General features: G+C 33.0%; 1 protein-coding gene across 1 annotated transcript in view; it reads right to left on the reverse strand.

Annotated features, from left to right (window-relative positions):
- Nucleotides 1-15,495, reverse strand: part of LOC121374629 (paired mesoderm homeobox protein 2A-like) — a 40,461-nt gene extending 24,966 nt beyond the window's left edge. Inside the window, exons 1-2 of the mRNA XM_041501735.1 lie at nucleotides 15,234-15,495; nucleotides 8,315-8,329 (exon numbers count right to left, since the gene is read on the reverse strand). Coding sequence (XP_041357669.1) covers nucleotides 8,315-8,329; nucleotides 15,234-15,495 — 277 coding nt within the window. The remainder of the gene's footprint in view (nucleotides 1-8,314; nucleotides 8,330-15,233) is intronic.
- Between the last annotated feature and the right edge of the window lie 1,728 nt (nucleotides 15,496-17,223).

Consider the following 17,223-nt stretch of genomic DNA (forward strand, 5'->3'; position numbering starts at 1 on the left):
CCGGTTTTCAAAACGCGCAAGAGTAATTGTAGTAGTGTAACCCCAACACGTGCACCGCTTCTAAAAAAATATGACCTAGGCCCGTATGATCTATAATATAACACGTCACCTAACGGTTAACTTTATGGAGACTTAGTTATTTGTTTAAATTGTTTTGTCGGATGTTGTCAATGTGCACGCGACCACACACATGTCTTCGTTTCTGTTTTTAGTGCACGGCAAATAAGCACGTGCTGTGTCAACATGAAAGTCAAAAGTTTCCGCGTGGTGCACGTGCAGCCAGTGTGAGATACTCCGATTTGCATTCACGTTGGGGAAAAAAAATACACTGGTGTTTTATGAGCTATTCAGCTAGTCCTCCAGTTCTAATTTTTGATTTATTTTATTTCTGTTTGGTTACTGAAGTATAAAACCTCGCATGTGGTTTGTCTGACCATAGTATTGTTCTGTTTTCCCCTTTCTTTTTCTTTTTTCCTTTTTCACGCAAGGTGGTGTCCACGTGACATTAATTTTCCAAACGTCAAAAACCAAAACGTAACCGAGCCCAAAAAAATAAAAATTGGTATACTCGACTGGTTTTTCATAATTTTACGTTTTGATTCGCCACCACGCCGAACCAGTGGACCGTAGGACTCGTTCGGAAATCAATTAGATTAAAGTTTTGTTAACGAGACGACGATTCCTTAAACACGGGTGCGGGATTGTCGTGGCACGCGACCACGCGCCATTTGCCGTGTCTGGCGCGCGCCTAATCGTTTTCAAAATGGCCGTTTTGTACGGGCCAGCGGCACGGCGAGATGAGCAGCTAGACCAAGCCGTGTTTTCACACATGAAAGCAAAATTCAATCGTCTCTATCTCATCGGTAATTCTGATTAATCTTCGGTAAGTGATCACAAGGCAGAAGGCGTGTTGGCTCAATAATATTAATTAGACTGCAAAGTCTCCCCGGTACATTAGCGGGATTAAGTTGGTCTTTTTGCGTCCATATCGAGATCGCGCGCGACCCCCTGCGTGACGTAAAGACTGCGGCGCGCATGCCCTCGGCCAGCCCATGTGATACCGAACCCCACCCGAAGCCGTATCGTTTCCGCCCAGGTCCTTCTGTTTGCTTATTATTGCGAATTGCACTTCAGCTTTCTGTAATCACAACGCTGACTTAAACAAGACGTCCGTCTTATTGCAGGAAACGGGGTGTAGTTCATTGGTAAAACTTCGTCTTGAGGTGCAGTGAATCGGAGGATCGACTCCCCTCCCCCTTCCCTTATAGATACATCTCGGTATTTCACATTCCAACTAGTGATCCACGACTGGTATATGAGTTCATTTTTCCTGTTATTGTTTTAGCTGAAATGCTATATTTGTATGACATGTACACACGTTGTTCTGAATTTTTTAATGAATCTTCTTCATCTTGGTAAATCAAAATCCGTGCTGTTCTGTCTATGGGAATATGCATATAATCGTAAAAGATCCCTTGTGCTATTGAAAAAAAATGTAGTGGGTTTCGTGTACGAATTACATGTCAGAATTACCAAATGTTTGACATCCAATAACCGATGGATGGTTAATAAACCAATGTGTTCTAGGTGTGTCGTTGAACAAAACAATCAAAGGCCATGGTATATGCTATCCTGTCTGGGATGGTGCATATAAATGATCCCTTGCTAATAATAGAAAAATATAGCGGATTCCTTTCTAAGACTAGACGTCAAAATTACCAAATGTTGGACATTCAATAGCCTATGGTTAATAAATCAATGTGTTCTAGTGGTGTCGTTAAACAAAACAAAACATTTATTGCTTCTTCTTTATTTTCTTGTCTATTTTTCCTACATATGCTTTGCAATGATCTTGAGATTACTTGTACAAATAAAACAAGGAAAGTGAAGAACGTTTTTTAACAGTTTTGCCATGCGAATTTTTTATGCGCATTCGTTTTTAAAATAGCGAGGAATATTTTATAATCTGTCAAAGGCTACCTTAAATTTAATAATATAAGTTGGTATTCTGTTTATGAAATTATTTCATTTGAGCTATTCTTTATATTAAATATATCGCATCGCTAAAACGAAAAACAAAAGAAGAACACAGCATATTAATTTAATAAAAACTTTTTCTAAAACATTTCAAAGTAAATGTTATTATTCTTGCCTTTGCTTTTAAAATACATGTATAGGAAACTCCTTACTCCTCCTCCCCACAAATCTCAATTCCCCACGCCCATCATCCAACACATTCATATATAAAATCTAAGAATTTGACTTACATACTATTTACATTAACGTTTTCAAACATGGTGATTATATTTTAATGTTGTAGCGAGGTATTCTATTGCTGGAAAAAAATGGAAGCATGAAAAGCATCAAAATATTCATTTTATTTCGAGATGAGTTACAGTCGATAAAGAATTAATGAAAGCTTAGATGGAAATCTTACAAATGCGAAAACAAATAATCACCCACAACGAATTTCGGGTGTTTTTCGTTTTCACAAAACTTGTCAATTCAACATATATGTAAATTGTCATGAATAATAGACGTAAATTGTTTATCCTTTTAATATTTTTGTACTAGTAAACGGTAAATAAATATTGTAACAATGTTCTTACAAATCATGCAAAATAATCCTTATAATATCCATGTATGAGGGTAAATATATTAAAAACATTTAAACACAGATCATTCGAAATTAGCTACATTTTAATCATTAAGTGTCATGCTTTTATTAAGCAAACTTTCTTTTAAATATTTTTAAATTATCTAAAAAAAATTGTTTAATGGTCCAGACCCACTGGCTCTAGTTTATTAGACCTGTATGTACTTTTTCTGTTTCACAAAACAATTGTATAGAGTTAATACAAACACCAGGATGGCCATAAACATATTCAAACTAATGATTTAATCAGGAAATTGTAAGTAAGGCCACATAATTTTCCTAGCTGGTAAGCGGGATTTGTTTTCTCAAAAATATGTTGGGGGGGGGGGGGGTCTGTATTATATTTAAGTGGAACACACTGTACAATGCAAGAACTGGGCCACAGGAAGCCTTTCTCCGTGTTAGTAGTCATAAGCGTACACCCCAGTGCTGGAGCAAAACCTCAAATTCGGGCAAAAATTATACAGATATTCGGGGAAAATGTGCTAACTTGAAACCTTTTTTTACCATTATATTCCCATCATTCTACCCTCAAAATTAGTTGTAATCCATGTAAAAAAAAAAAATGCGTAGTGATTCGTTTGCAACCCTTTATAGTTGTTTGGCGGTAATAGTAATATGCATAAATGCTGTTATGCAGATTTGTGAATTTTTGTTTAATTCAGGTAAAATCCCGCTTGTTCCTACTAAAATGGGAGCCCGTATGCCTATGTTGGTAGTTAGTCTAGCCTGGTAGTAGCAGGCCTCATGAGCTTTGCAGGAAGGATGTAATGTCTAGTGAAGGATCTTCTTTGAAGCAGTTGTCCTTTTGTCGAGGCACTAGATAAGAGACTCATGAAATTAACCACAATTTTGCCAAATGCCCTTTCGACTCTGCATTGTACAAAGATGCGGTCTTGGTCGTGGATAACACTTTTGTCGTTCAGATTTCAGATGTAATATCAGAGGGAAAGTCCTATTTTCATAAATGTTTTACAACGCCTTTAGTTCTTGAAGTATAATGGTGGTGGTGGTAGTGGATTACAACTTGAAAATACATGGTTCAAAAAATCTTTTGCAGGGCCTGTTTGAGTGCGTGGGAGGGGACGATCACCAACTATTTTACCCCGCTTCTTAAAGGGACATTCTTGCGTTTGATGCAATTTTTAAGATGTTATCGACTAACAGAGACTTTTTAACGATTGTAATTACATATCAAATATATTTTTCTGCATAAAATATTAGTGGCTGTATATTAAATGTGTTTCTGGTCGTTCTAATATTTGTACTAGTTTAATTTTATTTTATTTCCTAAAATATATTTTTTCGTACGTGTACGAAATTATTTGAACACAAAAACAGTTTGGGCTTCTTACAAATATTAAGACGACCAGAAACACATTGAATATACAGACACTAATATTCTAAACAAGAAAATATATTTAATATGTAAGTTTAATCGTAGAAATATTTTATTAGTAGGAAACATCTTACAATGCAGCAAACTCAGGAATGTCCCTTTAATGTGCTTTTAAATGCCTCTAAGTAAGGTGAAGCATTAGATTCTATATTTAGAATTAAAACGTAAAAGAAAAGTATATACCTAACTAGACGTACTCAACTTTCTAACCTAAATTAATTTTCAAAAACTCTTGTTTACGCATCAAGTTAAATATTTATAATTTAGACGGAGATGTGAAAACAAGAGGGTTTTTTTCTAACCTGGCGTTCCGTCACACTAAGCTAATGTTATAGCTGTGTACAAACATTTAGCGCCAAGCACGCCCGCCAAGAGCGTGCTTTAAGTGAATTACTTAAACGTGGCTCGTCATTCTAGCTGGGGCTCTCGGAATTGAATTGGTAAGAATTGATGAATATATTCAATTAACTAATTTACTTGGCGTGTGAACGTTTTTTTCTACATTTAATCAGCGTCCCGTTGATCTTGTAAACCATTTAATTTGGTCGTCTAAACGATTCGACAATTATATAGGCTCTTCGGCGAAATTGTTCTCTTTTTTCTCTCTCTCTTTCTAGTTTTTAAATTTCCCACTGGTGAGGTGTGGATTTCAGAATTAATCATTTAGCTGAAACGTATGCCGCTACTTCTCCCGTTTCTAAATTGTCTTCCCAGGACAGCGTGCTTGAACCTCAATTTGATATAAGCACAAAAATAAGTTGAAATGAAATGAAATGTTTCTAAGTTTTACAGTCATTTGTTTCAGTTTGTCATTTGTCATTTGTTTCAGTATACTCGTTCCAGTGAGTGCACCACTATTGGTATATCAAAGGCTGTGGTGCGTGCTATCCTGTCTGAGGGATGGTGCATATAAAAGAGCCATTGCTACTAATGGGAAAATGTAGCGGATTTCCTATCTATGACTGTGTCAAAATGACCATATATGTTTGACATCCAGTAGCCGATGATTTATAAATCAATGTGTTCTAGTGGTGTCGTTAAACAAAATAAACTTCTTTGGGGTTTTTTGGGGTTTTTTTGTTTCAATATAAATATGTGGTATTTGTTGTATAGACCCGTATGCATTATATGGGTTGGTTTGCTGTTGGTGTAACTCTTTGTTTGGTTTTGTTGTTAAGTTTTGTTTTGGTGTTTTTGAGGCATGGGCGTCAATCCGGCTTTAAAAGTGGGGGGACGTGTGTGTGTGTGTGTGTGTGTGTGTGTGTGTGTGTGTGTGTGTGTGTGTGAAAAAGGAATGTCAATGAAAATCATAAAGCTACACATTAGTGGTTAAACTTTTCTTCTTTTTTTTACTTTTTTGTTGTTGCTGTTGTTGTTTTTGTTGGTGGTGGTGGTGGTGTTGCGTTTGCTAAACGAAAAAGTGGGGGGACACTTATATAGATTGTCCCCCAGCGTTGAAAAGTGAGGGGGACGCGTCAATCCTGTCCCCCACCGATCGACGCCCATGCTTTGAGGGGTGGTGGGTAGGGTTGTGAAGTCCTGGAAATTGAGCCTTATCCAGATTTGTTTCATAATTTATTGCACAAAATCAACATTCAGGACCTTATTTTGAAATGAATGAATGAGTGAATGAATGTTTAACCACTAATACCGTCTTTTTGTAACGATTTTCAAGTCATGTCACGGCGTTCTGAGCAAGGAAGATTGCAACGTGTGTGAATTTGTGTGCGATTAAAGGGACACTGCCGAGTTTGTTGCAATTTTTAAGATGTTATCGACTAACAGAGACTTTTTGACGACTGTAATTACATATCAAATATATTTTTCTGCATAAAATATTAGTGGCTGTATATTAAACGTGTTTCTGATCGATCTAATATTTGTACTAGGTTAAATTTCATTTTATTTCCTAAAAAAACAAAACAATTGTGCGTACGAAATTATTTGAATACAAAATCCAGTTTGGGCGTCTTACAAATATTAAGACAACCAGAAACATATTGAATATACAGACACTGATATTCTAAACAAGAAAATATATTTAATATGTAAGTTTAATCGTAGAAATATTTTATTAGTCGAAAACATCTTACAATACAGCAAACTCGGGAATGTCCCTTTAATTGTGCGTGGGTGTATTTATGTGTTAGTGTGATGTAGGTGTGCGCGTGAGCGCGTGTCACATTTGTTATATATTTGTTCGTAAAAGCCATGCTATAGTACCTATACATTTGCATAAACATTATAAATTTCAATTAAAAATGCATTATGTATTACGTGGTGCAGATTATACACAATATTAAATTATTTTAATTCAGTTTTTACAGTCACGATAAAAAACAACTAAAAAAACAAACCGTCCCGAACATCTAATATATGCGCGAGTGGTGTGTATGTGTATGGGTGAATAGATGGTTTGATGGGTAGGTTTCCTTAGGTGGATTGATGGATCGATAAACATATACATAAACACTCTTACGCAATACGCCAACACGCGCGCGCACATCCATACAGGAAACATGTATTTCCCTACTTCATAACATAATAGACACGCCCACGCAATACGCCAACGCACGAGCACGCACTCGTATATACATGCGCGCACACATACAAACACAAGAAATGATTTTGCAGTACCTAACAACAAAATATACACAAAGAAGTTGGTAAATCGCTAAAATGGGCGTGACCCTAAACACCTGTATCGTATACGCATACACATGTATATACATAGACAGGCATACGTAATACACCAACATACGTTCACACACGCACACAAAAATCAAAAACACGCAGATGTTGCCGTCAATATATAACAGCATAAGTATACACTCGTACGCAATACGCCAAGACACGCACACGCACACACACACACACACACACACACACGATTATTTGCCATCTTTAACAAAATCGGTGAAAATAAAATAATAAATATAAATAAATTATTCGGAAAATCACCAAAAACATATAAATAGTTTATCTATAACACTGAAAACTCAAGTTGGTAAATGTTTCTGGGTTACGAATGTGCTATTAGCAAATTTTCCGAATGTGCGTGATTATTAAGGATAGGGGCATGTAAAAAAACAAAAGTCCTCAACCGCACTTTTTGTTATCTTAGATTTCGTTACATTCAAAATACGTCATGTATTTCTTTTCTTCTGGGACGGGGTGTAGCCCAGTGGTAAAGCGTTCGGTGGGCCAATTTGGGCTATTTCTCGTTCCAGCCAGTGCACCACGACTGGTATATCAACGGTCGTGGTATGTGCTATCTTGTCTGTGGGATGGTGTATATAAATATATACTAATGAAAAAATGTAGCGGATTTCCTCTAAAACTTTATGTTAAAATTGCCAAACTTTTGACATCCAATAGCCAATGATTAATCAATGTGCTCTAGTGGTGTCGTTAAACAAAAACAAAGTTTAACTCTTTTCTTTTTTTAAATTATGTTTTATGATACTTACAATTTGTCATTTAAATATAAAATACGTATAAATTCACGAGAATAAATGATTTCACAGTATACAATGTATTCTTGTAGCCTTTTTAAATATATAATTTTACTAGTTTTACTTTTAACATATTTGCAAATTCTACTTCAAAACTATAAATATTATTAATAATAATAATGACATTTTTTAGGTTTTTTTAATACAGGAAATATATTTGAAAATATCAACATACACACCCTTACCCAGTCACTATTTCTATACTCGACTGGAAAACATCGGCCATGATAATGATTATGCTAAACCACTGTTATTTTGTAACATTGTAACCAGCTGGTCAAATTTTATTTTCTGAAATCACAAGATTTGCAAATTAATATGATTATAAATTTGTGTATACTTATACCTTCTCTATTATATACAAGTAAAAATAAAGATTGAGAGGTAAATCAAAACTGGTTGCTGTATGTGAAAAAAAAAACCGTTATTGGAGAGTAAGGTAAAAAATATGATGTTTGGAAACTGTTCGTGTGCCTAAATGTAAACCGCGTTGTAAATTAATTTAAATTTATCATGTCAAGGAATTACTAAGTAAAAATGGTTTTGCTTATGCTTTGGATTGTCAGTATGTTTTAGTTTTAAACACTTTTCTCTGTCAATTTAAACAGTATATTCAGGACAGTTTCATCCAAAATCTCTTGTTGTACTTAACAGTTCTCCAAAATGTATTCTCTGACACTGTAAGCACATAGTTGACATGTTTTCACCCTCGGACATATTTACGAAAACTCCTTTTAGAAAAACATCGTTTACAATTATCTAAGTTAAAGATAAAGCAACGTGTTTTTACATTTAGTGATAGAGGAGATCGATACAGAAGATGAATTTCATTTTATACGTGTATGCCCACAATTCAATTAATTCGGTATTAAATACAATTTATATTACGTTTGTAAACCATAGGTTTTTAAACTAATTTAATCATTACGTAACATATTTCAATTTATCTGTATTGTTTTAGAAAAACGATGACCATTAGACTAGCAGCGTCCCTACCAAACCTAATTGTACCTGTTTAATAATTAAGATTTACTGTTGTGTCATGTTGTGTTGCTAATTGGTTTCATAGTTTCTACAGAGTTCACAAATATGTTTACCATTTTTGCACTGACTTGTCATCAAGTACAGTAAGGCATACGGAAATAAAGTTAAAATTAAATTGAATATATATGCTTTGGGTTAATATAAATTGAACTGAATACATATGAGTTGAATTAAATAATAATATAAATTGCATCGATTTTAATTGAATTGATTCATTTTAACTCATTTGATATGAAATGATATGACTTGAATTGAATTGATATCTATTGAATTGATCTGATTTGATTTGTTTTGAATTCATTTGATATAACTGAATTGATATGCAATGGTATGAGTTCAATTGAAATGATATGAATTGAATTGAACTGAACTGAATCCGAATCGTCAGTTGTATACATTTTTTTTACTTTTGAGTGAAACAGAAAAGTCGCGTTCTTAGGGAACTATGGTTTTTGCTTTTAAACTATACGGTTTAATTTATTTTTAAAAGACAACGCTACAAAAATATTATTTAAAAAACTACAACAGCTTAACAAAATTAGAGACGGCTAATATTTTCCAGGTTTCATTACCAGATTATGTTTTTAGCTTTGGCCATAACAAAATAAATCCTAGATTTTCGTTTCCGTCCGCCTAAAGGATCAATGCCCGGCCACAGTTTTTGTGTGTGTGGTGGGGAGGGGTGGTGGTATTGGTAAAAATATACCATGTTTTCAAACGGTCAGTTCGCTGTCTGTACTTTAAACTAACTGTGTTACTTTTAATAATATAAACTAAATGCACGTCATAATATCTAATTTGCACAAGAGCCAGACGCCTCTTCTCGCGTGCAAACTGACAAACTAATAATGAAATCGTTTACTAACACTGGGTACCTATTGATTTTGAGCAGACGTAACATTTACCATTTCGTATTCTTAACATACATTATACATACACATTATACTAGAGACTGATTAATATAGACTGTGTATCAAAGCACGACAGGCATATGTTGTATATACACACTATATGCAATAAAAGATGTTTTCAATCAAACTGGCACCCTATTTACATACCATTGATGACGATCTACATCTAACAAGAATTGCTTCTCGTTAATATTTTAGTACCAATAGTCCAGTGAACACATGCCCCTGTCAACCCCTTTTTGTTTTGTCATCTCTTTTAGAAAATATGTATTCGCCCATGCATACCTCACTGTTAAAATCATAATTAAAACTAATTTTTACGCCATAACTAATTGCGTAACAATATAATTGGGTGCACCATTAAAATATCTACGGTTTAAAAATAAGTTAAATTAAAAGTAAAATTATGCAAATTAGCTGCAAAACTTTTTATTTTATTTTAAAATCCATGTTTATCATTATGTGAACATAAAAGCAATATATGATATAATATAAGAAAATAATTTAAATGTAAACTTAAAGGGACAGACCCTAGTTTCAACCCGTGAAAATTAACACTAAGTTTAGTTAATCTACAAACCTGTAACACATTTGGATCAAGTTACAATTGAGTGAAACATGAGTCTGTGACTTTGAAATGGTAAAATACCCTCTAAAAATAGATTAAAACTCGACTCCATAACTGTTACTCAGATGCACGTGCGTTTTTAAAAATATGAGAAATGTATTTTGTGATATTAAAAACACCAGGATGACCAAAAACACTTCGAATGTATGGAAATTGATAATTTAAACCATAAAGTGCCTTTAACGAACCACAAAATATCATAATTTGAATTTACTACTGATTTTCTGCAACTTTCATTCATCCGCTAATTAGCGGGAAGGAGTTTATTAAAACTGTAGCTGTGTTTGTATTTTGTATTAGTAAACGATGTTATAAGATGGGGATGCTAGATGGTAGCTTTAAGAATATCACCAGTGGCAGCTTGAATTAGGTGCTATGCCTTTAATTATAATGTTATCTTTATTGAAAATATTCGTGAATGATATGAAAAGAAGAAAAAAAAGTTTTATTTATCGACGCACTCAACACATTTTTATTTACAGTTATATGGCGTCAGACATATGGCTAAGGACCACGCAGGCAATGAGAGTGGAAACCCGCTGTCGTCAGTCTTCGACTACCGTTTTCTATTAGCAGCAATGCATTTAATAAGGACATTTATTTTATTAACTGGACGTTGCAGTGTTCAAACTTGAAATATTTTTGCATTTCTAACTTGATTAGAAATACTATGTGTTTTATTAATGAAAAACGTAATACAAAATATGGGAGGGGGGGGGTATTCACGGAAGTTTACATTTTTAACTTGATGGATAAATATATGTTACTTAATATAATTTCATGTTTTACAAAGTTTTACTTTGACATGAACTATTATGTATTTTATTAATGGAACGTTACACTCTTCCAACTTGATATATATTATTTTCATTTTAACGGTATGTTACATTTTTAAATTGATATAAAATATCTGTTACTTGATATTTTTCTACAAAGTTTTATTAATGGAAAATTACAACTTTCTAACTTTACATAAAATATTAGTTTCTTTATAAAGGATAGTTATTGTTTTAACTTGTTATAAATTGTCTTACAAATTTGTAACTTAATATAAAATATGTGTTTCAAATTAAAATTTGAAACTTGATTCAGACTATTAATTTACAAATTAAAGCTTGAAATATGTGAAAATTGTATAATTTGACATAATATATTTTTTTATTAATTGAAAATTACACACTTCTGAGATTAAATAAAATATTATTTAACTTAAAATTACAAATTATATATTTTTAAATATATTATCTCATTTATACAATAACTTTCAAATGGTTTTTTTCCCATTAAATCTGATCGTTTTTGAAAAACATCACATATGAAGTAATGTATTTGTTATCATTTGTCACGTTTGTTCAACCAACTAACATGTAAATAACCTATTGCGTTCTTAGACATTTTTTCCCAATTACACTTTTAAAATAAAATATTATGAAAATATGTTAATTTAACAACCGCAAATTATGTTTATGTCAGTAATTACACGATACTCGGGAAACTATTCGTTACAAGCGACATCCGTGGCAATTGTGAAACGCGATACATTTAGCTTGATTTCTCTCGAGACTCGGGTCATTTGTTTTGGGCGAAAATATGTTCATTTCACCGTCCCGAAATTGATTACCGCTTATGTGTTTTACTGATAAATTAACTGATTCATTTTACACATAGCAATATCATAATGGATTTCTCGTTCACAATCCGCGGTTAAACGCAAATCGCTTCATCTGTTCGTTTAAAAGCCCGTGGGACGGCGGATAGGAGTTATCACTCTTTGTATTTGGGGGAACATTTGTTCATCTGACATTTTTAATTGATGCTCGATTTCCACGTGCCTCGTGGGCAAGATCGAAAAACTAAGCCTTGCAGTTTATTGTTTTTATTATGAATTTTGTATTATTTATTGTATCTGTTATTAATTTCGTGGTGGTGGTGGTGGTGGTCGTCGTCGTCGTCGTTGTAGTAGTAGTAGCAGCAGCGGCAGCAACAGTAGTAGTAGTAGCAGCAGCAGCAGTTGTTTTGTTTTTTATTTTGTTTCTTTCTTGTTAGCCATGTAGACTTTTTAAAAATTTAAATCGTATTCTGATAATATATTTTTTAATTATATTTAATATTAATAAAATAAGATTAAATTGATATTGTACACGAAGAAGGAAATGTTTTATTTAACGACGCACTCAACACATTTTATTTACAGTTATATGGCGTCAGACATATGGTTAAGGACCACATAGATATTGAGAGAGGAAACCCGCTGTCGCCACTTAATGGGCTACTCTTTTCGATTAGCAGCAAGGGATCTTTTATATGCACCGTCCCACAGACAGGATAGCACATGCCACGGCCTTTGATATACCAGTCGTGGTGCACTGGCTGGAACGAGAAATAGCCCAATAGGCCCACCGACGGGGATCGATCCCAAACCGAACGCGCATCAAGCGAGCGCTTTACCACTGGGTTACGTCCCGCCCTAATATTGTACAAATTAAAGGGACTATTATCAGTTTGCTGCATTGTAAAATATTTTCGACTTATAAAATATTTTAACGACTAAAATTACATAGTAAATATATTTCCTTGTTTAGAATATCAGTGTCTGTATAAACACTGTGTTTCTAGTAGTCTTTAATGTTTGTCAGTAGCCTAACCTGGATTTCGTCTCCAAATAAATTCAGTCAATAGCCGATGTATTTGTCGTGCTGGGTTGTTGTCAAACATTTATTCATTCATTCCAAATAAATTCATACGTACGATAAAAAAAAACGAATTCATACGTACGAAAAAATAAATTCATATGTAGACACCCAATAGCCGATGTATTTTTCGTGCTGGGGTGTCGTTAAACATTCATTCATTCATTAAATTCATTAGTACGAAAACATTTATATTAAAACATAAAATAAGGTCTGAGCTAGCAAAAACACCAGGACGATCATAAAAACATTTAATATACAGCCACTAATATTTTATAACATATATTTAATATGTAATTACAGTTGTTGAAAGTAGTTGTTAGTCGGTAAACTCATGACAGTCCCTTTAATACAATTATAACATAAATTATAGCATGCAAGTACAGCAGACACGAATATTATTTTTTTAACAAAAATATTAGTATATTTTTGAATAAACAAGGTAAAAAAACAACATTATAATATTTTTAAAAGATGACAATATAAATTAGTATTATATTAAAACATGTTCTGTTCTATCTATAATGTGGCGTTGCTTTTTCTGGTAAAATATATTTTAACATTGACTTATATGACATTGTATATGAAGAGAAATAGCATGTTGCTGTTGTTTAAAAAAAGATATATTAAATAATAGTCATAAGACTAAATTATTATTATTATTATTATTATTATTATTATTATTTATTTATTTATTTATTTATTTATGTATTCAATATATATTGTAGAATACTAAAACATAAATCATACGTTTGTAACGAAACTATTACTCTTTTTTTTTTAAACTGAGTGAATGTAACTGCGGTACGATCAGGTTTATATGATAATAACAGTTTCTGAATTATTTTATTTTAAATTAAACAATATTAAAATGTGATCGTATCGCAATTGTAAGAGCTTAACGCAACTTGAGATCGTTTTTAAAAATTATACAGTTTGTATTTCATAGTTATGCACCGAACGGATGTGTTATTGTGTACGTAATGTGATTCAAAATTTAATGTTTTGCTTTTACCATAGTGTGACACCCAATAGCCGATGTATTTTTCGTGCTGGGGTGTCGTTAAACATTCATTCATTCATTGTGTACGTAACTTGAAATTATTTTTATATACATGTACAAGTATATATGTCTGACAAGACAACTAAAAATATATGATGTTACGCCCTGGGAAAAAATGGCAAACGATGTGTATCATTTTGTGATTTTATTTCAATATTTGCGTAACGTGTGTAACATTTCTTCAGTTATATTATACATTTGGTTTAATTATTATTACGCATATTGATTTTCGGAATTAATATCGTTTTCTTTAAGATAAATGGTTTTTATAAATACATATTATATATGTAATTTGAGGATATTCTTCATTAACAAGATTTCATAAACAACTAATAATTAATAAAAGGTGGGGTGTTTTTTTAATACACGTATATATTACATGTATTTAATACGCTGTTTATGATGATGATGATGATGATGATGATGATGATAATGATGGTGTCGATGATGGTGATAATAACAGAATAATAATAATACAATAACAGTACAGTAGAGTAAAATTAAGAAACATAATTTTTAACAATATAAAAACAAATACAATAGCTCAATAGATGTGAAATTGAAATAGCGCGACAAATATATTTTATAATTGTCTTACAATTTACTGAATTTAGCTAACTAAATTTGAAAACATTTAATTGTTTGTAATTATAATCCAGCTTTGTATATTTCAAAATCATCAAAATTCTGAATAAAACTTCTTAAAAGAATCTATATGGATAACGTAATTAAAACCACTTTCAGCAAAACACCTCTAGCTCTCTATTATTTATATAGTTAAGAAAGAAAAAAGACCCCAAATTTTCTTCTTTTATCTATTTATTTCAACAGCTTTCGCCGACCGTCGAATATCATGAATCTACAAACTGGATTTCCTGCGACTAAACTGGAGAAAATAAGATAACATGCATATTAGATAAGGCTTGAACAGGGGAAATTAAAAATTTGATTATCGCAACAAAGAGATGCCTTCAATTGTTTTGTCACATATGTCGCTTTCGCAACGGGTCCCTGAAAATACCGTACAAAAAAAAGAGAGGCTTAAACGCATAAAATTGTCGCCAATCGGAATTTTTATTCAATTTTCCGACAATTTACTTGTTTATATTAATTTTGTTCCGTAAATAAATAGAAAATTTTTCGAGCGCGCAGAAAAATTATGCAAACTGTGTATCCCCACATTTGGTAATCGGATTTGCCGGCAATCAGTTCACTAAGTAGACGGAGATAACCTAGTTAGTGGCACCTAAAACAATTTTCCATGCCCAAATCTTATTTTGTCAGGAATCGCTTTCGCAATATAAAGGTACAATCGTGTTTTACTTACCAGACGGGAAGACGGGAGGCTGAGGGTGTTCTCTGGGTCGGGGAACCATGCTGCAGCTGCCGGTTCCGGCTAAATTCGGGTTCGTCACACTCGGGAATGTCCTTACCCCGTTGTACCTGTACGTCTGACCCATCTGGCCGAACGGGCCGGAGTCGCCGTAGGAACACGGAATATTACAGTTCTGAAGTGACGTCTCCATCCCGGGTAGACCGCAGTTCGTGGCGTCGAACGACGGCTGGTTTAGATACGAGTAATCCATCATTTGAACGGGTGTTTTGTGTGAAAACAAACAACAAATGTTTATTATATATATGTATATATATATTCTCAATGTATAATATATATATATATATAATTGTTAAAGTCTTAGTCTTCTGACTTAAACAAGATATACAGAGATTTTTTTTGTGAATATGGAGTTTATCAAATGAAAGATTGTTCGGTTTCTCGCACACGATGGAAAGCCGTGTCTTATTTCCCAAGATTAGATTAGTCTAGCTGGACAAACGAGGGCTCTCCGCTAAATTCTATCTGTCTGCTATCTAATTTAGACTCGGTCCAATAAATGATCATCAAGTTTAGAAAGTGAGAAATTTACTAACTTCGATACGCTTATGTATGCGCACTTAATTAAATTATAATGCGATTCTGATATGAAATGTTCCTGCCATTTCCGTTTCCCCATTCGTTGCGCGAGAGAAATGACGTATGGAGACTGGGGCGATTTGAAACCGCCCCCTTTAGTCGATTCTCGATACCAAACAAAACGTCCTCTTTCTCTCGGAATGGAATGGCATTTTCCCTGTGACAATTTTCACGAAAGTATTCAAAGGGAGAAGAAAAAAAAATAAGAGAAAAAAAAAGCGTCTATCGTTTATGCTTTAACTCATCCACAATGTTAGCCTGCTTGTTTCAAAGAACATTTAAAATGTTATCGAACAAAAACAAATAATAAAAATAAATAAACATTAAAAATATTTTTCAGCGAAGTGATGTCAATGCAGACTGAAGCATGAAATTTGTAAACCGGTGTGATTATACCAAGCAATGGAATCAAAACAAACCGGCTGATTTTCGTAATTAATTTCTTTTCAAAGAGTAATTGAATTGCTGCTTTCACATATGAGACACTAACCAAATTTACGCTCTTATTATTAGCGACTTACATTGCTTGTCAGACGGTTTCGGGTTTTGCCACAGTTTTAAAACAGCAGTTCTTTGGGTGTTCAAAGAGACTTTTGTATTGAAAAAACATGGAAATGAAAATTAAATTTGTGGTATTGTTTTAAAATAACACTAAATAAGCTAAGGATATAATTGGATTCAGTGCTACGGAGGATATCGGTGTCATTTATATTTAAAATACTAATTACTCATATATTACTGTCTTCGTTAATATAATAGTACTGAAGCTTTATTAATATTATTAGTATGAGTATTTATATTATTACTATTATTAGTAGTAGTATTACTGTTTTATTATTATTATTATTATTATTATTATTATTATTATTATTATTATTTATTATTATTAAATATTAAAATGTAAACAAGCAACAGTGAGCTAACATAGAGAGAGAGAGAGAGAGAGAGAGAGAGAGAGAGAGAGAGAGAGAGAGAGAGAGAGAGAGAGAGAGAGAGAGAGAGAGAGGTTATAATCAGTGTTCTTCGGTATAGTCAATATTATATATTGAATGAAAATTGTATTGTAACATTATTTTTATTCCTAATATATGATATTGACGATACCGAACCACACGAGGGTAATAATCTCTTTATCGTATAATCTCAACCTAAATACTAAACGTGTTTTTGTAAACTGTACACGCAATTATTTATTCTTGTATTTTTGTATTTTAATGTTTTTAAACCTGTGTACACATGGTGAGGCTTAAATAAAATATCTGTCTGTCTGTCTGTCGCAACTTTAATTCCAGTTCGCCATTACTAGATATTCAAATGACGTAAGAATATGTATCGCGGTGTCTTT

The sequence above is a fragment of the Gigantopelta aegis genome, chromosome 6, assembly GCF_016097555.1.
Source record: "Gigantopelta aegis isolate Gae_Host chromosome 6, Gae_host_genome, whole genome shotgun sequence".
NCBI classification, from domain to species: Eukaryota; Metazoa; Mollusca; class Gastropoda; order Neomphalida; family Peltospiridae; genus Gigantopelta; species Gigantopelta aegis.